Raw genomic sequence first — 24,385 nt, forward strand, 5'->3', positions numbered from 1 at the left:
AAAAAGGCTAATAATGTCTTAGAATTATTATGAAAATAGTTTTGACCTCACGGCAACAACATGAATGGACCAGGAGAGTACTAACTTCTTCCATTGCTTCACCATCCACTGAGCCTTTCAACTCCTACATTATGTCTTCCACTTTTATTTTTCTATTAAAATTATTTCCTATGGCCACTATCTTCTTCCTAAATGTCAGGTCCAATAGCCTTTTCTTCCACCTTATTTTCATTTATTTCTCTGGAGCACTGGCCACTGCTGATCATCCCATTTTCTTTGAAATGTTCTTCTCTTCTCACTGGTCTAGTCCTCCTTCATCTCTCATATGTCATCCGTTCTTTGTGTTTGCTATTTTTTACTACACCCTCCCCAACATGTAACTGCAGAATGAATCAGCTTTCTTATTATCCTCCCTTTCCTGCCTCCAAGGACTGAGTGATTCAGACCTTCTCACAGAGTGTAAATGCTTTCTTGCTTCTGCTACAGTATCTTCTATATCTGTTACCTTCCTTCCCATTGTTATTGCTACTACTAGAGTCCAGGTTCTCATCACTTCATGCTTACACCATGCCTCCATTCTAGTCACTTTTTCCATCCATCCTAATCACTATGGCCAGATTGCTCTTTGTTTTGTGTCACCTTACCTCTTCCCCAAAACCTTCAACTACCCCAGTGCCTTTAGGAAAATTGAAAAAGTAATTTTTCCAAGACATATATTGAGGCTTCTCAACTTGACCCAACTTATCTCTCCAGACTTAGTCCTCACACAAGTACTTTCCTTCAAATACTGGTCATTCAACATTCCTTAAGAAAGACATGCACATTCCTGCCTATACGACTTTGCTCCTGCTCAAGCCTTTACTCTGTCTGAATACACTGTGCCCCTTCTCTACTTTTCTAAATCTAATCCTTTTTATGGAAAACAGTCCTGAAGTTTCATAAAATGTTAAAGATAGAGTTACCATGTTATTCAGCAATACTACTCCTGGGTATGTATCTAAGAGAAATGAAAGCATGTACACACAAAAATCTGTACATGAATGTTCACAGTAGAATTTTTCATAATAGCTCAAAATTGAAAACAACTCAAATGTTCATCAATGGATGAATGGGTAAACAAAACATGGTATATCCATACAGTGGAACATTATTTAGTAATAAAAAAATGAAATACTGATGTTACAACATGGATTAACCTTGGAAACATGCTAAGTGAAAGAAGCTAATCACAAAAGAGTACTTATTGTTATGATTTCATTTTTATGAAATGTCCAGAAGAGGTAAATCTATAGAGACAGTAGATTAGTGATTGCTAGACTGGGATCAGGAGGAATGGGGAGTGACTAGTAATAGATAGGGGGTTTCATTCTGGGGTGATAAAAATGCTTCAATCTTAGATTGTGGCCAAGACTGCATAATTCTGTGAATATTCTAAATCCATTCAATTATACATCTTGAATGTGTAAACTTTACAGTATATGAATTATACTTCAATAAATATGTTAAAATAAAATAAGATGATTATACTAGATGATATTTAAGGTCTCTTTCATTTGTAGAATTATATAATTACAGAGCACAAACTCATCATGGCTTACATTGTGTCAACTGAAAATGTACCCCTAACTGATGGTGACTAAAGGAGGAAACTAGCAGCCAAACAGAGGTAAAGTACAACTTTGAACACTGATAACAGCAAGTTTTAATATTTTTTAAAATATTTTAATTATTTCTTAGAGGAAATGAGGGAGAAAGAGAGGACGAGAAGCATCAATGTGCTAGAGAAACATCAATCAGTTGCTTCTTGCACACCACCAACTGGGGACCTGGACCACAACCCAGGCATGGGTCCTGAACCAGGAATCCAATCAGCGACCTTTTGGTTTACAGTCTGACACTCACTCACTGAGCCACACCAACCAGGGTGATAGCAGCAGACTTTGAGAAATCATCAGCAAAAAAAGCCCAGAACTGCAAATGGAAAGGCTCTTACTAGGCACATTTTTTAGCCAGGCTGTGGATGTAAAAGAGTCACAGAGATGGGCGTTTCAAGTAGAGGCTACTGCCATAAATAAATAATAGATATTACATACAGTGGTTAAAATGATGTTTAGTTATATATCAGTCTTTCCAACTGCATCCACCCTGACATAGATACCAATTGCCATCAGTAATGTTACCTTCAGATACCAGAGATTAAAAAAAAAAATCAAATACATTTTTATGAAAGGCCAATGACACCTCACCTTCTTCTAATACGTTATAGATCATCACTTTTTTCATTTACATATACAGAATGCCACACTGTGAGGTCGTGGAGACTATGATACTTACTGACTCTGCTTGGTAAGAAAACACTTTGAAAAGATCCCTCTCCACAGCACACTTCTGTGTAGCCACTGTGGGTTCAGAAGAGCAATTCTCCATTAATTTGGCATAAAATTGCTCCAGACCCTGAAAAACAAGACCAAATATTATGTAAAATGAGAAACACCACAACTGTTATAATTGCTACAGCTTAAAAATCAGTGGTAACTTACATCTATGGCAGCTTGAAAAAATTCATCAGCGATCACTCCATTTCCAACATCCACCCACTCCTTTCCTGTTTTCATATTCATCTGGAAGAAAGAAATTAGAAAATTTTTTAAATCACACCTTCTCCAGACTTACTTAGGAGGGTACTGGAGAAAATATTTAATTTTATGTCCATATTCAGTAGTGCAATCCACAGAAAGCAAAAAGGCAACAGTCAACGTTTATTAGAGTTTTGAATGCTTTCAATTCTGTAATTTAAGAGAAATGGTCTTAAGCAATAATAAAAAATTAACAGATTTGAAAATGTATCCTCAAAGGAAATATTAAAAGAAAATATTGGGAAAATTTAGACAGGAAAATTCTGAAAAATTAATACCTCATGTGAAGAAAGTTACATGAGAAACATTAAACTCTATGTCAACACAACTGGGTTCTAGCTTTAAATTATAGCTCTAATAAAATTTTTATTAATCTGCCCTAGCTGGTGTGGCTCAGTGGATTGAACGCTGGTCTGCAGACCAAAGGGTCGCCAGTTTGATTTCCATTGTAGGGCACATGCCTGGGTTGCAGGCCAGGTCCTCAGCAGTGGGCACACAAAATGCAACTACACATTGATGTTTCTTTCCCTCTCTTTCTCCCTCCTTTCCCCTCTCTACAAATAAATAATAAAATCTTTAAATTTTTTTTCATTAACCTAACAATTGTTTATTAAGTATCTTTTAAATGACAAGCACCCTGAAGAAGCTCACAGTATTGAAACTGACAGACATGTAAATACATAGTTGATATATGACATGCACAAATGTTATGGAAGCAAATAAGAACTGAATCAATATGAAGAACTGAGCACACACTACAGGCACCCTTCTACTATAAACCCCTAGAAAAGCAGTATATACTATAAACAGTGTATGTTATAAATTTCACTATAAATTTATATATAGCATATATACTATAATTTTAGTAAAAATTTTTATAAGCTATAAATTCCTAGACATGCTATATTATACTATATATACATTACATTGTATATATCATATATTTATATATATAACTTCTAGTAATTTATGTATATTCTCTGTAAGTAAGAGAAAAGATATACACATGTTACTTATTTGATAAGAGTCCTGGAAAATAAGGCGCATTTTCAGCTGACCCAAATTAATGAGAAACCTTTGAAAAGTCAACAGCAAATGGGATGAGGCAAAAACCACCATCCCAAATATGCACAAAAATGAAAAATGTGGAAACATTCTGAATGTAAACAGTAGGAATATCAGGCAGTTAGCTTCCCCTAAGAGGCATCTACTCCTCTCTCACCCAGCAAGAAACTGTGAGCGCAATCACCAAGGCTGGAGATTTTTCAGGTGGCTGGCAACACAGGTCATCCAGACCTACCTCTCCATCAGCTACTTGATTCAAGTTACATTAAATAGTGTGACACAGTATGTACAGAAAATTATCAGGGAATCTCAAGTCAAATATGAGTAACAATCACCAAATAGCTGAGGGAACGAATACCATGAAAGGACAACACATTCAACAAACAGAAGAATACCTGAGGAAATAGTATTAAGAGAGTAAGCAGATGGAAAATAAAGACCTAAGAATCCTGAAACGCCAATTCAAAAGAACCTATGCACCCCATTGTTCATAGCAGCGTTATTTACAGTAGCCAAGTGCTAGAAACAGCCTAAGTGCCCATCAGTAAATGAGTGGATTAAAAAACTGTGGTACATTTACACAATGGAATACTACACAGCAAAAAGAAAGAAGGCGCTCCTACCCTTCTCAAAGGCATGGATGGGACTGGAGAGCATTATGCTAAGTGAAAACAAGCTACGTGGTAAAAGATAAAATACCATATGATCCACAAAGTGGAATTTAGTCAACAAAACAAACAAGGAAGCAAAACAGAACTAGGGACAAGGGAATAAAGAACTGACAGTGACCAGAAGGGAGGGAGGAAGAGGAAAATGGGGGAACAAAGGGGAAGGGACTAGTCAAGAAACATGTATGAATGACCCATGGACATGGACAATAGGGTGGGGATTGACTGTGGGAGCAGGGGGTTGGGGCAGTGCTGGGCAGAGAAAGGCAAAGGGGAAAAAATTGGGTCAGCTATAATAGAAGGTCAATAAAATATTTTTTAAAAAACTTATGCAGACCTCTGATCTCTTGAAATTAAAAATTATAACAAACAGTTTATAAACTTGATCCTGAGGAGTTTGGGGGGAACAGTAGGAACAATGCTTATTATATGTCTAAGTTATGAATGAAAAAATGAAACGAAAAAGAGAAAAAGAGAAATACCATTTTTATCCACAGAATTAAATAGTAGTCACAACCAATAGGATTGTCCTTTTAGTTTTCATTCCCTGAATCAACAAACCCAAAAATGCAAATGTTAAAGGTGACAGAAGTTAGAAGGTTAAAGGTGAGGAAAGGTAGAGAGAATGATAAAAGTACTAACATCCTCACAGAGTGAAAAGTAAAGACATCCTCTCCAAAAATGACTTAGAAAGAAATAAAATTTTGATGTTATTTAAAGTTTTAAAAGGTAACCTTCAGATAAATAAAAATAGTATAATTAAAAAAACCAAAGGGAGTAGGGGGAGGCAATATTAGAAAATAAGAGATAAATTTTCATCTCTCATAGCAGGAAAAATAGATCCCATATAAGCTGATAAATCAAGATTAATTGAAAATGATATCAGTATCATGACAGAGTGAAAACATCTCTTGGTTTCTCCCCTTAAAATTACAAGTTGGACAAATATAATTGAACAAAGGATTCCATGCTTAACACACAAACACATCTGAGGGATCCATGCATTGAGATACTGGAAGGTGGGTGTTTCAGAACAAGCAAGGGAGGCAGGAAGAGGGGAAGGGCAGAGACAGGAGCCGCAGACAGTCTGGTCTTCACCAAGAACAACACAGGGAAAAATTACAGGCCAATATCTCTAATGACCGTGCATATAAAAATTCTAATCAGAATACTAGAAAACTGAATACAACAATACATTAAAAAGATACTATATCATGATCAAGTGGGGTTTATTCCAGGGATGCAAGGACAGCTCAACATACACACATCAATCAGTGTGATATACCACATTAACAAAATAAAAAATAAAAATCATATAATCCTATCAATAGAGGCACAAAAAGCATTTGACAAGATACAACATGCATTTGTGATTAAAGCACTCAATAAAATGGGTATAAAAAAGTACCTCAACATAATAAAGACCATACATGATAAACACTCAGCTAAAGCCATAATGAATGGAAAAACTAAAAACTTTTTCTCTAAAATCAGGAACAAGACAAAGATACCCACTCTCACCACTGTTATTCAACATAGTACTAAAAGTCCTCACCAAAGCAATCACACAAGAGAAAGAAATAAAGACATTCAGCCCTGATAGCATGACTCAGTTGGCCGAGCACTGTCCCACATCTTGGAGGAATGGCTGATTCTAGGTCTAAGGCAGAAACTACTGGATATCTCGTAATATCAAAAATCAAATAAAACTATTAAGGACTACTGGGGTTATGTCAAAAGGACTCATCATCACTTAAAGAGGCTCCTTCTGGCCAAAGACAGGATGCTGTTCTTCAATAAGAATAATAAATCCAATGGATTGAAATTCATTAAATGTTAAAATCCATGAGTTCACAATAATACTTTTTAAAAACCTATTTGTTCATAATTTAAGGATGTTGGAGAACCAACTCATTATCCTGAAAATGCTAAGTAAAGGGAAAGAATCAAGACTGTCTTTCCTGTAAAAGTATACTTCAGAGTAACCAAAGAGTTGATGAGGAGAAGTTTTCTATTTCAGTTAATAAACAAAGAAGAAATACAGAATTCAGAATATGCAAACCCTTATAGAAATAATGGATCTTGGAACAAAAATTATCCAAGGATACTAACACAAGAAAAAGGGGAGAAGCTGGTGTGGCTCAGCGGATTAAACACCAGCCTGTGAACCAAAGGGTCACTGGTTCGATTCCCAGTCAGGGCACATGCCTAGGGTGTAAGCCAGGTCCTCAGGAGGGGGCACATGAGATGCAACCACGCATTGATGTTTCTCTCCATGTCTTTCTCCCTCCCTTCCCTTCTCTAAAATTAAATAAATAAAATCTTTTTAAAAAAAAAAGGGAGAAGCAGAACTTAGTGCCTTCTGATGCAAGTATACCATACTGTCTATGAATTATTCTTGACAAAACTGAACCTGAATTAGATCAAACTTCTAAATCTACCAGTACAGGAAAAGCAGGGTATAGAGGACTATATTATATGAAGCTGTGGATGCAGTCATCAGAATCCAAAATTTAGGAAACTCTATGAACAACCTGGTTTCTTCAATGAATAAATTTATTCAACAGATTTTTAAGTGGGCGGGGGGAGAAAGATGTAGATTAAAAAAAAAGAGAGCTATTAATAAAATACGAGGTGTGGGCTTTCTTTAATTCTGATTCTAAGAAACAAAGTGGAGGTGGGGAGAAGGAGAAGGCAGGCAGGGCAGGAGATACTGGGTATTTATAATTTTAGAAAATCTCTTAAATTTTATTAGGTATGATAATGGATATTGGGTTGGTTTGAATAAAAAAGATACCTTGTATTTTGGAAACATATATTGAAGTAATTATGGGTATAATTATGAAATAATTATGAAATGATATATTTTGGATTTGTTTCAAAATAACCCATGGGAGTTTGCTGTTGGAGGAGATATAGAAGAAACAAAAGCAGTCATATGTTGATGGTTATTCTAGTTAAATGATGAGTAAATAGGGGAATCAATCAATTTTGTGTGTACATTTGATATTTTCAATAAAATATTGTTTTAAAACACTGGCAAAATACTTTCCACTGAAAATACATACTTGCCTCTAGGAAGCAAAACAGAGGGTAGAAAGGAATGGATCAGAAAACTATTACTTTTTATTACTTACATTACTTTTCATAAATCTTGAATTATAAGTTCAATTTTTAGTCCGCTGAACCACTATAATAAAAACTATAGCACCGTTGAGACCTTCAATTTTAATAGATATAATTATCCTAAAAGGAACATGAATACACTAAAGGTTATGACCCCTTCTAGGTTCTAACTTCACTCTAACTTCAACCGTCTTCATAGAAGTAATGACTATCTCATTGCATCTGCACTTTGTCCTCACTTAATTAGGACTTACCAAAATCCGTCTGTGAATAACTTCTTCTGGAGCATCTGCGCTTTCACACATGCATATCAACTTGCAAGCAACATGTCGTACTGCAAAACAGTAATTAGACACCCATAAACACAAAGCATTCATTCTCTTTTTATATAAACCTACAAAGAGAAAGGAGATGTTAAGTGAAACAAGTATTGTTGTTAAAAATAAGAATTTTAAAGGGTTTTTTAAAATCAATTATCAAAAGTAAATGATCTGAAATTTATCAAATGAATTATTTGCTTAAAGAAATCTATTCAGAAAGATACTGAATTTTCAAAATTTAATTTCTGCAGCTCTTAAGCCCCAAAGACTCACTGAAGATACCTCATTCCACATGATGCTCTTGTATATACTAGCAGCAAAATAATTCTAAGTGGAACTGGAATCTGAAGCTATTCAACATCTGACAAAATTTCTGAACATCAGGGTAATTGTGGATTATTCTCCTAAAATTGAAACTTTCTAAATATATTCTTTGCTATAGATGACGTAAAAGTTCTTAAAATATAATTTAGAAAACACAGATATCTTCATGATACACTTCATTTCCCCTTGAAAATGGGAAAGTTTTAATAATTGTAACCTCCTTATTTGTGTAGTTTCTTTCATCATAAAACATAACCAATTTTTTAAAGGATGACTTCACATATAACTGAACTAGCTGCCTTGATGTTAGGTCTCAGCAGCCACTCTACCTATGCTATCATTTTTAATTAATATTCACTTGAAAAGAGATTTGCCAGCTGAAATTACAGGGTAATTGAAGTAGATAGATTTTTTTATTATCCATCATTAAATGTAAAATGTATGCATCCCTTAACAAAATTAATTTATTTCTGAAAAAATCTTTCAGTATAATAACTAATAATCATATTTACCATCTTGCATTTCCAGTTTTTAAAATGTTTCCTTTATTTTTTCCAAAGATTACTAATTCTTCAGTACTCTTAAGGACCCTGATCTCTCAATTATTTCCCCTCTCCAAAGCTACCTTCAGTACCTCCGTCTCAATTTATCCCTTTCTCTCTACCTTCAAATACATCCATCTCTCTTGAAAAAAATAATCAACTCCACAGTGCTTCAAGTTTCCATCCTATTTCTCCTCTTCCTGTCATTGCCAAACTTCTTGAATTGAATGGTCTATCTGCTACCTCTATTTTCTTGCCATTCACTCATCTCCTTAAGCCCCTGCAATGTTTCTGCAGCTGTACTTTGCTAAAACTGCACTACCAAAGATCACCTTCCCTGACTTCACAAGTGACAGTTCACAGTGATCATAACCTTTCTCAAAAATATTACTTCCTTGACCTCACAGCTTTGAACAGTGTCCCTCTGTGGGAAATGTCTTAGCCTAAGAACTTTGCTCCCATCCCCACATTCCTGATCCAGCTGTTTATAGTTTATCACCAACAAGCCTTCAGGCCAAAGGCAGCTAAAGCTGAGACAGCATGCTCCTTCAGTATAAAGATGTTTTTTCTTTGTTGCTGTTGCTATATCCTTGTCTTCTCACCAGCCCATACTTGGCCCCTCTATATTACAAACATCTCGGATAGGTGCCTGCTGATTGACTCCTTAGATCTGCCTTACTCTGTCTGCTCCATCAGTGCCCACAGCTTGATATTTGAATTGACTTTAGACAACACATGGTGTTGTAATCTCTGGCATTTGTGAATTCTTTGTTTTTCTTGTTCATTTACCCACTCCTTCCCATATCCTCAAGCATAACATTTGCCAAGTACTTTTGTTCTGAGTATTACCTTGTCCCTTTCACCTACTGCCTGCCATAACATGGTATGATAACCCTATCAGAACTATGTATTCAATAAGTGGGTAGTGAGTCTAGAATGTTCTGACTTTCTTTTGGTCTCCTACCCTTGTTCTTTTTCTTCCCAGACTTGGAAGACTCAAGGTTAAAAATCTCACTACTCTGTTCTCTCAACGCCATTGGTTCTTAAAATTTGGTAAGCATGAGAATTCCTGAGATTTTTTTTTTCAAATTACAGATATACCCATCTTTCATCCTAAACCTAGTAAGTCAAAACCACCAAAGGTGGGGCCTAGGTATCTGTAGTGTAAGTAAGTTCCACAGGTGATCTTTATTTATATCAATATTAAAAAACAGTTACTCTTCCCTGGCCAGGTAGCTCAGTTAGAGTATCGTCCTGATACACCTAGGTTGCAGGTTCAATCCCTAGTCAGGGCACATACAAGAATCAACCAATGAATGCACAAATAAGAACAACAACAAACGGATGTCTTGTGCGCACTCACTCGCACGTGCTCTCTCTCCTCTCTCTAAAAATCAATTTAAAAAAACTGTTGCTCTTTATTCTCTCCCTCAGAGACTTCAACTACACCTGTGGCTTCAATAATCACCTCCATGTGAATAACTACCAAATCTACAGGCAACCTGACCTTTCTCAGACCTCCAACCTTATTGTTACCTTAAATGCAACAGGTCGAAAACTAAAATTTACAAATAATTCTTCTATTCTGGCTTTCCTCTTTCTTTTCATTGTTCCATAAGTCTTCCCAGTAATAGAAATGGTAGCATATAAATCTTGATGACTTTTTTCGTCACACAACATAATCCAGGCACACTGAATTTGTTTGTAAGGAGACAAAACATCTTTCAACATAATATTTTTGAAATAAAACTTTTATTTCAAAATAACGGTTTCCTGCACTACATCCTGTTTTCTACTGTATCTTAAAAGTACTATATATGTGTGTGTATGTGTATTTATATGTATATAAAATAAGCGCCCAAATATCTGATTAAGAACTGCAACATGCACAGTCAGTACACTGAGAAAGGTCCTAGGTCTGCAGCTCCCACTTCACATACCAAATCGCTACTATGTGACAAGCAGTGAAAAACAGCCACAGCAATATTCCTTAATATGCAGAATGGTGGGAGTTTAGAATTAATGTATTTTAATATCACACAGTTCACCTGTGTAAAAAGTTTCTCCATGGATAAATTTCTAACTCTTCCCTCCCCATAACTACAGGATCTAAGGCTCCTAGGAACACTGATATGAACATTTATCTGAGTTAAAGAGGTAAAATTGTTGTCTAAAAACATTCTAATGGAGGAGTGGGCTAATGAGTAAGTATATAATTGACTTTATTGACCACTAATTACCCTAAACCTACACTGAAGCTGTATACAGTTTTGTTTATATTCATAAAGATAAATACTTGGTAATAAACTCTATTTGTCACATACAGATAAAACCTGTCTTTACAAAGTAAACCAGTCCAGAGATTCCCTTTTTGGGTTATTGTCTCAATATATCCTTCATAACTGGGCAATATAATTTCTAAAATGGCATCAACTGTCACTATCCTTGTTGGAAAGCAGCAAGTGCGAGCACATTAGGCCCTGCCCATTTAGCTTAAGCACTAGAACTTTGCCAGTGAACCACATTTAATGCATCCAAGCAGATGGGTTTGGTTTGGGGTTTTTGTCTTGTTGTTGCTCTTTTTGTTTGCTCTCACAGGTAGAAAAAACTTCTCTAGTGTTTCTCAGTAACTCAGTCCAATGTTCATCAACCAACCTCATGAGGACACTAATCATTGCAGATTTTTTAATCTAAATCCCTCACATAGCAACATTTTCTTTTCTATTTTTAATGGAGAGAGGAAACTACTATTTGATGGTACTTCAGAATCCAGATCATATCTTCTCCAAGGAAAATAATCCATGTCTTTTAACGCTTCCTCAAGTTCTCATTTTACCACCCTTTAATCATCTTTGTTGTTCACCACCAGACGATTTCTTGCAGTGGTGCTTTTAAACTTTTATTAATATGGAGCTAATTTCTGAAAAATCATAAAACTGATGAAAGCTTTTTGCTTAAGTAACCTGTTTATGGGTTGTTTTGCTTAAGTCTTGTTTTAACAAATTTCCACCTAAGAACTGGTCAAAATTTTATTTAAAATACAGGAACACAACCTGATGTATTACAAAAATACTCCTCACAATGATTCACAAAATATATACGTACATTTAGCTCTCTGCTCTCCACTTACATCCAAACCAACTCTCTTGGAAACTGCCCAGTTCCAGAGGTTTATTGCCATTTCTTCAACCTAGACAAGAGAAACATTTTCTTAGCCAGTCAAAATACTGTCCACCTCCAATGATATATTTTTCCTTGCATGTTTTATGCTTATGTGACTATTGTGGGTCATTTATAGGTCCTTAGTAATATAATCATATTCTACTTTTCCTCCCCAAAATTTACCCATTGTCACAGTAACTGTCTCACTGTCCTATGAACACAACTTGTTCATTTCTATTTATTCATTTTTTAAAAAGATTTTTTAAATTTATTTTTAGAGAGGGGAAAGGAGGGAGAGAGAGAAACATCAATGTGTGGTTTACCTCTCACATGCCCCTTACCGGGGACCTGGCTCACAACCCAGGCATATTCCCTGCCTGGGAATTGAACCATGACTCTTTGGTTCGCAGGCTGGCACTCAATCCACTGAGCCACACCAGCCAGGGCCCTATTTATTCACTGTTGACTTCGCCTAATATACCTCCTCCTATTCTCTTTACATAACTCAAATCCAGTTCAATTTCACTGGTAATATTCATGATGTTTTCAGCAACCACTACAGTCTACACTGATCTCTCTCTTCCTTGAATTCCTGTATTCATTGAGTTTCACACAATTGAGCAATTAATTATACTATTTTGTATCATTTATTTTTTATTTTAGTTATTAGTCATATTTCCAAACTAGGCTCCTAAATATCAAAGATCATGTCTCAGCCCTGGCTAGGTGGTCAGTTGGTCAGAACGTCATGCTGTACAACAAAAGGCTGTGATTTCGATCCTTGGTCAGAGCACATACCTAGGTTGCAGGTATGACCCCCCAGCCAGTGTGCACATGAGAGGCAATCAATCAATGTTTCTCTCACATTGATGTTTCTGTCTCTCTGTGTCTCTCTCCTTTCCCCTCTCTCTAAAATCAATAAATATATCCTTGGTGAAGATTAAAAAAAAAGATCATGTCTTATGCAGTACTTTTAGTACTTACCAAAATGCTAAATAAAGATATATACTCAGGACTTACCGCCAAGATAGTAGTGTCAGTAAACATAGTACTCACCTTCCAAAACCACATCAAAATTGCAATAAACTACAGAACAAACATCATTAAGAACTGCATGAAATTCAGCTGAATGGAAGGCCTACAGCTATGGAGCCGAAAGGAAAAAAAACACATCCAGACTGTTAGAAGGGGCAGAGAAGTAGAAAGGCCTGGTCCCACATCGATATGTGGAGCTTGAAAATTGGGAGGGAAATCTTGGCTGTGGAGGTGCCCCCTGAGGAGCAAGAGGTCTCAGCTATATACCAGGCTGCCCATCCCAGGGTTCCTGTGCCAGGAAGAAAAGTCCCCATAACTTCTGGCTGTAAAAATCAGTGGGGATTTAGCGCAAGGAAGAAGGCTTTAGGAGTCCCAGGCAATTCCTCTTAAAGGACCAGCATGGACTTACATGGACTCATTCCCTCTGAACTCGAGCACAGGGGCAGCAGCTTGAAAGGCAGCAGAGACATATAGAGAGGAAGTAAATTATTTGGCATGAGGGTGAGAGCTGGGGGAGCAGCTTTCTATCAGGCAAAAATGCTGCCAGAGGCCATTGTTCCTTTCCTGAGCCCTCCCCTCACACAGCCAATAAGCAGGCACCATATCTGAGACTCAATCAACCTGGCTCACACTGTTTGCCCTACCCTGGTGATTCCCTGAGGCCATGCCCCACCCAACTTGCAGGCCCTCCCAAGCTGTTTCTGGTGGCTTTTCTATACAAATGGCTTCTCTTAGCTCCTGCTTCAGATTATCCTATTCTCTCAAAGAAGCAGCATCTGGCCTCAGTGAGCCCTGTACCTCTCACTCAGTGGCACCAGGCCTGGCACTAGGGGCAGACAGCTTTGGTTCACAGCTTGACCTCACCTGGGCATCTCCAAACCCAGCACAAGTAGCAGCCACCTGTTTATCATTTTGTAGCTTTATGCCAGATGGCGCCAGAGCCAGGGAACCCAGTGGACAGTTTTAGACCACATCAAAACACCACCACCCAACCACCTCACAAGCAACATACTGAAGGGGCGCCAGAGCCCTGCAGAAATAAGTCCTACTCTGTGGGGTGGGCTCCTGCAAAGCTGATCCTCCATGGCAGTCGGAGGTGGGTGGTCAGTGGTTACAGCCAGTCCTTGCAGCTGACTGGCTTGGGTAAATCTCTCCCATTGATGTGCCAACATCAACCAAGGCTCAATTACAAGAGGAGGGTGTACTCAGCCCACATGAAGGGCACACCTCGAGTACTCAGCCTGGGTTGTAGGGGAGATTCCGCGACTGGTCCCTATAAAACACCTACTACATTAGGCCATGCTATGAATACATGGAGTCAAAGAAGCCCTACCTAATACATAGAATCAAACACAGGGAAGCTGCCAAAATGAGGAGACACAGAAACATGGCCCCAATGAAAGAACAGAACAAAACTCCAGAAAAAGAGCTAAACAAAATGGAAATAAACAATCTATCATATGCAGAGTTCAAAACACTGGTTATCAGGATGCTCAAGGAACTTAGTGAAGACCTCAGCAGCATAAAAAAGACCCAGTCAGAAATAAAGGATACACTAATTGAAATAAAGAACAACTCACAGAAAAACAACAGTAGAGTGGATGAAGCTGAGAATCAAATCAAGGATTTGGAACATAAGGAAGCAAAAATCAACCAATCATAACAAGAAGAAAAGAGAATCCAAAAAAAGAGGATACTGTAAACAGCCTCTGGGACAACTTCAAGTGTTCCAACATTCCCAACATTGGGATGCCAGAAGGAGAAGAGAAAGAGCAAAATATTGGAAACCTATTTGAAAGAATAATGACAGAAAAGTTCCCTAATTTGGTGAAGGAAATTCACCAAAGTCCAGGAAGCACAGAGAGTCCCAATTACAATGGATGCAAAGATGCCCACCCCAAGACACAGCATAATTAAAATGCAAAAGGTTAAACATAAACAGAGACTCTTAAAAGCAGCAAGAGAAAAGCACTTAGTTACCTATAAGGGAGTTCCCATAAGACTGTCAGTTGATTTCTTAAAAGAGGCTTTGCAACCTAGAAGGGATTGGCAAGAAGTATTTAAAGTCATGAAAAGCAGGGACCTACAGCCACGATTGCTCTACCCAGCAGAGCTATCATTTAGAGTGGAAGGGTAGATAAAGTGCTTCCCAGACAAGGTAAAGATAAAGGAGTTCATTATCACCAAACCATTATTATATGAAATGCTAAAGGGACTTATTTAAGAGAAAGATCAAAACTAAGAACAACAAATTGGCAGTAAATACATATCTATCAACAACTGAATCTAAAAAGCAAACAAGAACAGAGATGGAACCGTGGATAAGGACAGCATTTTGATGGTTGCCAGATGGGAGGGGGTGTGGGAGAATGGGGGAAGAGGTGAGGGAATTAAAGAAGCACAAATAGGTAGTTACAGAATAGCCATGAGGATGTAAAGTACAGTATAGGAAATAGAGTAGCCAAAGAAATTACACACATAACCCATGGGGACATGAAAAATGGTGTGGGGATTGCCTGAGGGAGTGGGGGTTGCTGGGGAGAGGCGGAAAAGGGGAAATATTGGGACAACTGTAATAGCATAATCGGTAAAATATAACTAAAGGGAAAAAAAAAAGTAGTGAAGTATATGCCCTGACTGGTGTTGCTCAGTGGGTTGGACATTGACACACAAACCAATAGGTGGCCAGTTCGATTCCCAGTCAGGACACATGCCTGGGTTGAGGGCCAGGTCCCCAGCTGGAGGTATGCAAAAGGCAACCGATCAATGTTTCTCTTGCACATCGATGTTTCTCTCCCCTATTTCCCTTCTCTCTAAAAATAAATAAATAATATGTATTTTTTAAAAAGTAATGAAGTACAGATACATGCTGTAACACTGAAGAACCTTGAAGTGAAATAATTCAGTCACAAAAGACCACATGCTGTATTGCTCCATTTATAGAAAATGTCCAGAATAAACAAGCCCATAGACACACAAAGTAGATTAGAGGTTGTCTAGGGCTGGGAAGGGGAGGAAATGGAGAGTGTCTCTGAACAGATACAAGATTTCTTTTGGAGATGATGAAAATGTTCTAAAATTGTGGTGATGGGTACACAACTGTGAAATACTAAAAATCACTGAATTGTACACTTGAAATGAGTCAATTATATGGTTTGTGATTACATCTAAATAAAGCTATTATATGTAGAAAGACAGAGATATTTACAAAAAAACTTTACTCTCCCCTTTCCATATGTGCAATCACCAAAATGGAAGGCTTAGCCCAAAGTAAACATTCCCAAAAGTGTTTCAGAACCTCAAGACAATTTCCAAATTAAATGACAGACCGTCATTTAAACACCATAAAAAATATCCCCAACAAAAGCACCCCAGAAAGCTTATTCTCAACTGAGTTCCCCGCTACCAGGTAGTTTCTTACTTTACTGCAAAGGTGAGGAAGAGAGAACTATTATTTAGTGACTCAGTTCTATGTAGCCAGGACCTTAAATATGCTATTTTGTTCACCATTTGCAACCCTGGGAGGTGGGTTTTATTATTCTCCTTTAACAGATGGGAAAACTGAAGCCTGGAGAGGTTACACATTAAATATTACACTTTGAACAACTATTTTTCCATTGGTTTCTAAAACTATTCTCCCTGGATTTCTTTGTATTTAGCAATAATCATTTTTACTTATAAAGACAATCAAAAGTTATCAAACGAAATTACTTTTTTAATTTTTTAAAAAGATTTTATTTATTTACTTTTAGAGAGAAGGGAAGGGAGGGAGAAAGAGGGAGAAAAACATCAATGTGTGAGAGATAAATCAATTGGTTGCCTCTCACACGCCCTCAACTGGGGACCTGGTCCCCAACCCAGGCCTGTGCCCTCACTGGGAATCCAACAAGCAAGTGACCTTTCAGTTCGCAGGCCAGCACTCTGCCCACTGAGCCACACAAGCCAGTTCTCAAACAAGATTATTTTTATACCAACCTGAACATCCTTTATTTCAGCCATAGATTTTCTGTTTATATTTCCTATGTCCATGAAGAGTTTATCAATTGCTTCAGGTATGCCAGGTGAAGTATCTCTTTTTACCAGGCTTTGGATAGTTTCTGCAATAACAATGAATGGTAAAAGTAATGTAAGCTATCACCATTGGCTGAAAATAGCAAATCATTTTGAAATCTGTCCCTAGATATTTGGTCAAATGATTATAACATGAAGAAACTGTGAATGATCCTTAGAGTAAAACCAAACTAGAGAAAAAGTTTCTTTTAGCTGAAGGTAGAGTATAATTTTCAAATAAAATTTATATTCCCTGGGAGTCATTTGTTTATAATGATTATTACTTTAATTCTTGGGAAGTAAAATGCATTAACTTCACAAATAGTAATGTTATTATAGGTCATCTTAAAACTATAAAATAGAAATAATGTCAGCAAAACTAGAAAAGGTTTAAGTTCTGACGGGAGGCTTAGATACATGCCCTGTAAAACTGAAATACTTATTAATATTTTCAAGCATTACACAGACATAGCTAACTTATCCTGTCTCTGAAGTCTTGACCTTACTGTGAGAATAAAAAAATGACATGCCCAATTAGTGACTACATTAGTCAGTTACTGGATCTGTACAAATGATGTCACCATTTTCTAAACAGTCTGAGCTCCATACTCCATAGTGCTGAATCTTACTAAGGCATGGAATTCCTTAAATCCAAGCATGATACAGAATTATAATTGATACCTTTCATATTATCAAAATTGAGGGTTTTCCAAACTCATGTAACAGAAGTGTTCATAACCTAGACGTCTGTAATTTTTGAAACATACCTGAGCATCAACTACCAAAAGGTTAATATGCATAAAAATACTAAATGAGCAACTTCTGAAAGAAATTTTAAGCTGCCATTTAACCTGCTACAATGAACAAATCTGCTAAGTGAAAATTTTTCAGTTGTACATCAAAAAAGATTCACATAAAGATTTTACAAAGCAAATTATGTTCAAATATATTCAAAAATTTCTTACAGCTCATGGAATCTTTATTACCCACTGCATGAGCAGCAGTATTAGGGAAAACACACCACAAATAATTTGTACACCTTAAGTAATATATACAAAAAGAAGAATCTCTAGCTTCCTTACACCAATAAATTTGTGAAAAGACATACTATATCTTGACTCTTCTAAGATTAGGTAAGTAATAGGCTGAAAGGCATATATAGTACAGCCCTTGCTCAAAATATAAGGTGGGGGGAAAAGTAGGTTTACAGTTGTCCATATAGAAAATAATACAATAATTAATAAATAATACAGGAATAAATTGTTTCACATACTCACAACTGTAACTCACTTTTGCCCCACCCTGTATTGATAACAGGATTAAGAAAGTTTAGAATGGGGAAAATATTTGTAAATCATCTGTCTGGTAAGGGGATAGTATCCAAAATATATAAAGAACTCAATAGCAATTTTTTTTTCATTTTTTAACTTTTATTTTAAGATTTTGTTTATTTTTTAAAGAGGGGAAGGGAGGGAGAAAAAGAGGGAAAGCAGCATCAATGGGTGGTTGCCTCTAATGCATCCTCTACTGGGGACCTGGCCTGCAACCCAGGGATGTGCCTTAGACTGGGAATCGAACCGGCGACCCTTTGATTCACAGGCCAGCACTCAAATCAGCTAGGGCAAACTTTTTAAAAATCCAATTTAAAAAAAGGATCAGAGGATCTTTCTAAACATTCTTCCAAAGAAGAAATACAGAAGGCCAACAGGTACATGAAAGGATGTTCAACATTACTAATCAGCAGAGAAATGCAAATCAAGACACTGACGTTATATCAGTTCACACTTGTTAGAATGACTATTACCAAAAAGACAAGAAATAACACAAATGTTGGAGAGAAGGTAGAGCAAAGGGAACCCTTGTGCACTGTTGATGAGTATAGCCACTACAGAAAACAGTACAGAGGTTCCTCAAAAAATTAAGAGTAGAACCACGTATGACCCAGCAACTCCTCTTCTGGGTATCTACCTAAAAATTTAGGAAACATTATTCATAAAAATATATGTACCCCTGTGTTCATTGCAGCATTATTCATGGTAGCCAAGGTATGGAATCAACCTAAACATCCTTCAATGGATGATTGCATAAAGAAGATGTGGTATACCCTTTATATATATGCACACATACATACATTACATATATAAATGCATATGTACATATACATATATGCATATGTATATGTACATATTTACATACTTATACACCTAAATACATAAATATACCTATATTTATAAATATATCGATACCTAAATATGTATTTTATAAATATGCCTGTTATATAAATGTATGCATACATACACATATGTATATAGGCATGCACATAATGCATATACTTATGTGTGCATACACACATGCACATACATGCATGTGTATGCACTAATATACACATGCTTATATACATAAACGCATTATATATACACATGTGTATGTACATATGTGTGCGCGCGCATGTACACATATATAATGGAATACTACTCAGACATAAGAAAATATGAAATAGTTTCATTTGTGACAACATGGATGGATATTAAGACTATTGTGCTAACCAAAATAAGTCAAACAGATAAGGACAAGAACCATTTGATTTCACTATATGTAGGATATTAAACTGAAAGCAACAAATAAACAAACCAAACAAAGAAACTCATAGATACAGACAAAAGTATGGTAGTTACCAAAGGGGAAGGGGAATGGGAGAAGGATGAAGAGTGTTAAGGGGGCCAAATATATGGTGACAGAAGGAGACTAATTTTGAGTGGTGAGCACACAGTGCAATATACACGTTGCATTACAAAACTGTACAGTTAAAACTTATATGATGTACCAACCAATGTCACCCCAATAAATTTGACTTATTTAAAAAAGAAATGTGGTGAATATATACAATGGGATAGTATTCAGCCATAAAAAAGAATGAAATCTTGCCATTTCTGACAATATGATGGACGTTGAGGGTTTATACTAAGTGAAATGAGTCAGAGAAAGACAAATACCCTATGATCTCACTTATATGTGGAATCTTAAAACAAGCAAATAAACAACAAGCTCTTAGACACAGAACAGATTGATTGTAGCCTGGGATCAGGCTTAGGTGGTAGACAAAATGGGTGAAGAGAGTCAAAGATACAAACTTCCAGGTATAAAATAAATAATTCATGAGACGTAATGTACAATATGGCAACTGTATTTAATACTGTACTGCATATTTGAAAGTTGCTAAGAGAGTAAATCTTAAAAGTTCTCATCACAAGAAAAAAACCTTTGTAACTATGTATGGTAATAGATGTTAACTAGACTTAGTATGGTGATCATTTCACAACATATACAAATATCAAATCATTATGTTGTGTACCTGAAACTGATCTAATGTTGCATGTCAATCATACCTCAGTTTTAAAAAATTAGGAAAGCTTTGAAATGTTTTTAAAACCCAAATACTGTTTAAAAACAAATGTCTTAAAATGATTTTGAAAAGAAAATATATATACACATGTTTGAGTTGCTTTAAAAAATTCCAGAAATATTTTAGTAGAATACCAATTATAACTTCTGGTCACATAGTATAAGAAACGGTGAAGACATTCATTTTGATTTGTGCATGTTCTCTTAGTGTTTAATATAATTCATTCTTTGTCAAAATAATTCTGGTCCTTTCAAAACATATTTTTAATGTCATTTACTTGACCAATTTGACTGACACCAGCTGAGGCAATGACAGTACTACAGATCTTTAGGGTAAAATGCAGTCAGCAAAGCTGGGTAACTAGTGGAGATCACATAGCTAAATGGTTGAGTTAAACTATGAAGGAGACTTGTTTCTGGCAGAAGCTCACAAAGGAGCTTCTATAAATACAGCCTATTCTTGAGATTTGAAGATAACATGCTATATTAAGGTTATATCAAGCAAGATTGTACATTTTGAAAGAAAATTATTAAATTATCTTCCCAGCTACTGAAATAAACTATGATTTAAAACATGGTTTCAGTCAATATACTTTAAATGAGATTCATCCTAGTTAAAATGGGGGGGCGGGGTCACACCATTGAGATTGTGTTAATCAATACCAATTAATTCTGATTAGGCAGACAGCATTGTAGGTAGAATATGAATAGAAAATAAATATTTTCCTGTCCTTGAGGCAGTGAGCTTCTGCTACAACATGGCAAAAAAAAAAAAAAATCTATCAACCGTCCTGCCAAGTCTCTCCCTGTGACTTCCATCAGCTCAAACGGTCATTTCAAAGGCCAAAGCACCTCAAAGGCCTACCAGGGTCAATTCAAGGTTTGACTTCCAATCACAATAATTATCTGCGACTTCCTCAGCGAGAAAAAAACAAAAATAACATGAAAATTAACATTTGCATAGTGCTTTATACTCTCAAAGCTTTTCATATGCATCCTCATTTAATCATCAATCTACACTGTAAGGGAAGTATTTTTATTTTATAAAATGTGGAAACTGATATTTAACAAAGTGTAGTGACTTCTCAAAGGTGATACAAAGAAAGTAGCAACTAGAACTTGAATTCAGGCTTTCTCATTGGAAATTTATAGCATGCTATCAGGAAGAACCTGAAACAAGTGACATGCAACACTTGAAGCTAAAAACAAAATAAATGAACACGCAGAACAGAAACAGACTCATAAATACAGAAAATATTTTGATGGTTGCCAGATGGGAGGGGGTGGGGCAGTTGGGTGAAGAAATTGAAAGGATTAATAAGTACAAATTGGTAGTAATAGAATAGGCATGAGGGTGTAAAGTATAGCATAGGGAATATAGTCAAGCATATTCTAATAATTATATTATGGTGTCAGATGGGTGTGAGATTTATTGGGATGATCACTTATGTTACATAATGCCTAATCACTGGGGTGTACACCTGAATTTAATGTAATATTGTATGTTAACTGTAACTGAAAAATAAAAATAATTTAAAGAATTTTAGAATAAAAAAAATAAAATAAAGCATCAGTAAGTTAATTATCTTGCTTGCTCAAGATCAAAGCTATTGGTAGCACAGCATGAACAGAATTCAAGACAAGTGCATTCTTTTTGCTCTGGCTAGTGTCTGCATTTCTCCTTATAAAATGTAATTCAACAAACATTTTTTTGATACCTGGTATCGGGCAGAAACAGGGCATCTTGCTAGGAATGCAAATATAAGTGAGGCAGTCTATGCCATCTAGTGGACCACACTATTCAGGAAAGTTAAATTTTAAAAACTTGCAATATAATGTAGTAAGTGCCATGAATACAAGATACTGCAGGAATATAAAGGAAGAATTGAGTAACTCTTGCCATTTGAGACTTGGGATAAAGGGATGACGGGATAGTCTTCACTGGGGTCCTATCTGAGGTGGACCTTGAAGGATAAGTTAGAGATCTGCCAAGCAACATACCAGAGGGAAAAGCACAGAGGTGTGGAAAAGCACATCAGGTTCAAATAACCATAAATAGTTATGTATGGCTGGAGAAAAGGGTAAAGGAAGGTTACAGAAAACACCATTAGAAAGGTATATAGAGGTCAGAGCTTGAAACATACTGTATGATGTACTATGAAGGTTAAATTCAGTTAGTTATTCCACTTCTTTATTTCATAAACTGTTTTATAGCTACCTAATATGTGCATACTGGGTGACCTCTCCAAGTATCTCAATGAGATTTCTGCACAAGCCATATAGAAACTATGCTATGACTCTCAACTATGTGACCCTCTCTTGGCACATTTCCTAACAACTCTGCTATTCTTAATCTGAGGATCCATTATGACATTTAAAGGCATGGGAAAAAATAATTCAGGGAGGCTTCCAAATAAACAAAGTTCTTTAAGAATAAATGAAAGCCTATTATCTTTTTTTTAATCCTCACCAGCAGACATTTCTTCATTGCTTTTTTAGAGAGAGAGGGTTGGAGAGTGAGAGGGATGGATGAAAGAGAAAATCATCGATTGGATGCCTCCTCTACCCCCTACATGTGAGAACTGGTGATCCTATTCTTGGACCCAGGAATCACACACACCAGAAGACTAAACCTGCAATTCAGGTATATGCCCTAACCAGGAATTGTACATGCAACCTTTCGGTTATGGAACCACACTCCAACCAACTGAGCCACACCTGTCAGGGTTGAAAGTCTATTATTTTGAGTGAGTTTTCCTACTAAAGGTTTCGTCTAGATTTGCAGTTTAACATGGCAGCCATGTGTGGCTATTTAGCACCTGAAGTATGGTTAGTGCAAACTGAGATGTACTATCATTGTAAAATAACAGATTTCAAAGATTTAGTATAAAAAAATATAAAATATGTCAGTAATTTTTAATAACCGTAATAGTTTATAACTCAAAACATCAGCACTTTTATATACTGATTACATGTTAAAATAGTAGTTTTGATATGTGGGGCTAAGAATATAGTATTAAAATTATCATTATTGTTATTATTAAAATAAATTGCACCTGTTTCTCTTTACTTTTAAAATGTGGCTACTAGAAATTATTTTTAAATTACATTCCTGGTACTCACTTTGGCAGCACATATACTAAAGTTGGAACAATACAGATATTAGCATGGCCCCCTGCACAAGGATAACATACAAATTCATAAGCATTCCACTTTTTTTAAAAAAGAATGTTTTAGCCCTGGCTGGCATGGCTCAGTGGATTGAGCAACAGATTGCAAACTGAGAGGTTGCTGGTTTGATTCTGAGCCAGGGCACATGCCTGGGTTGTAGGCCAGGTCCCCAGCTGAGGGTGTGCGAGAGGCAACTAATCTGTGTTCTCTCTCACAATGATGTTTCTCTTCCTCTTTCTCCCTCTCTTCCCATTTCTCTCCCTCTAAAAAAATGACATTATTTAAAAAAAAAGAATGCTTTAAAAAATACATTTGTAGTTCACAATATGTTTCTACTGGACAGGGCTGGTCTAGAGCAGAGGTCCCCAACCCCTGGGCCACGGACCAGCATCAGTCAGTGGCCTGCTAGGAACAGGGCTGCACAGCAGGAGGTGAGTGGTGGGTGAGCAAGTGAAGCGTCATCTGTATTTACAGCCACCTCCCATCACTTGCATTACCGCCTGAGCTCCGCCTCCTGTCAGATCAGAGGTGGAATTAGATGCTCATAGGAACACAAACCCTACTGTGAACTGCACATACAAGAGATCTCGGCTGCACACTCCTTATGAGAATCTAATGCCTGATGATCTGAGGTGGAACTGAATACAGATTATCATTAGCAGAGAGTATTGACTGCACAGAGACCATAATAAATCAATCGCTTGCAGACTCATATCAAAACCCTAACAGTGAGTGGCAAGTGACAATTAGGCTGCATCTGGTGGCAGGCTATAAAGCATACCCCACCCCCAGGTCTGTGGAAAAACTGTCTTCCATGAAACCAGTCCCTGGTGCCAACAAGATCGGGGACCGCTTGCCTAGAGCATATACTGTGACTGAATGCT

At 36.6% G+C, this 24,385-nt stretch overlaps 1 protein-coding gene and 1 non-coding gene across 2 annotated transcripts in view; one reads left to right on the top strand and one right to left on the bottom strand.

The window, feature by feature from the left end:
* The window catches only part of TEX11 (testis expressed 11), a 156,101-nt gene that overhangs the window by 125,661 nt on the left and 6,055 nt on the right, over window positions 1-24,385 (bottom strand). The window contains exons 2-6 of the mRNA XM_054574233.1: window positions 16,854-16,975; window positions 11,787-11,871; window positions 7,750-7,829; window positions 2,541-2,621; window positions 2,335-2,454 (exon numbers count right to left, since the gene is read on the bottom strand). Coding sequence (XP_054430208.1) covers window positions 2,335-2,454; window positions 2,541-2,621; window positions 7,750-7,829; window positions 11,787-11,871; window positions 16,854-16,975 — 488 coding nt within the window. The remainder of the gene's footprint in view (window positions 1-2,334; window positions 2,455-2,540; window positions 2,622-7,749; window positions 7,830-11,786; window positions 11,872-16,853; window positions 16,976-24,385) is intronic.
* Window positions 23,446-23,550, top strand: LOC129071144 (U6 spliceosomal RNA). Its single transcript, XR_008529212.1, has one exon. It is a non-coding gene; the product is annotated as a U6 spliceosomal RNA (small nuclear RNA).

The sequence above is a fragment of the Pteronotus mesoamericanus genome, unplaced genomic scaffold (genome assembly GCF_021234165.1).
Source record: "Pteronotus mesoamericanus isolate MK-2021 breed Mesoamerican mustached bat unplaced genomic scaffold, CSHL_Meso_final contig_256, whole genome shotgun sequence".
Taxonomy (NCBI): domain Eukaryota; kingdom Metazoa; phylum Chordata; class Mammalia; order Chiroptera; family Mormoopidae; genus Pteronotus; species Pteronotus mesoamericanus.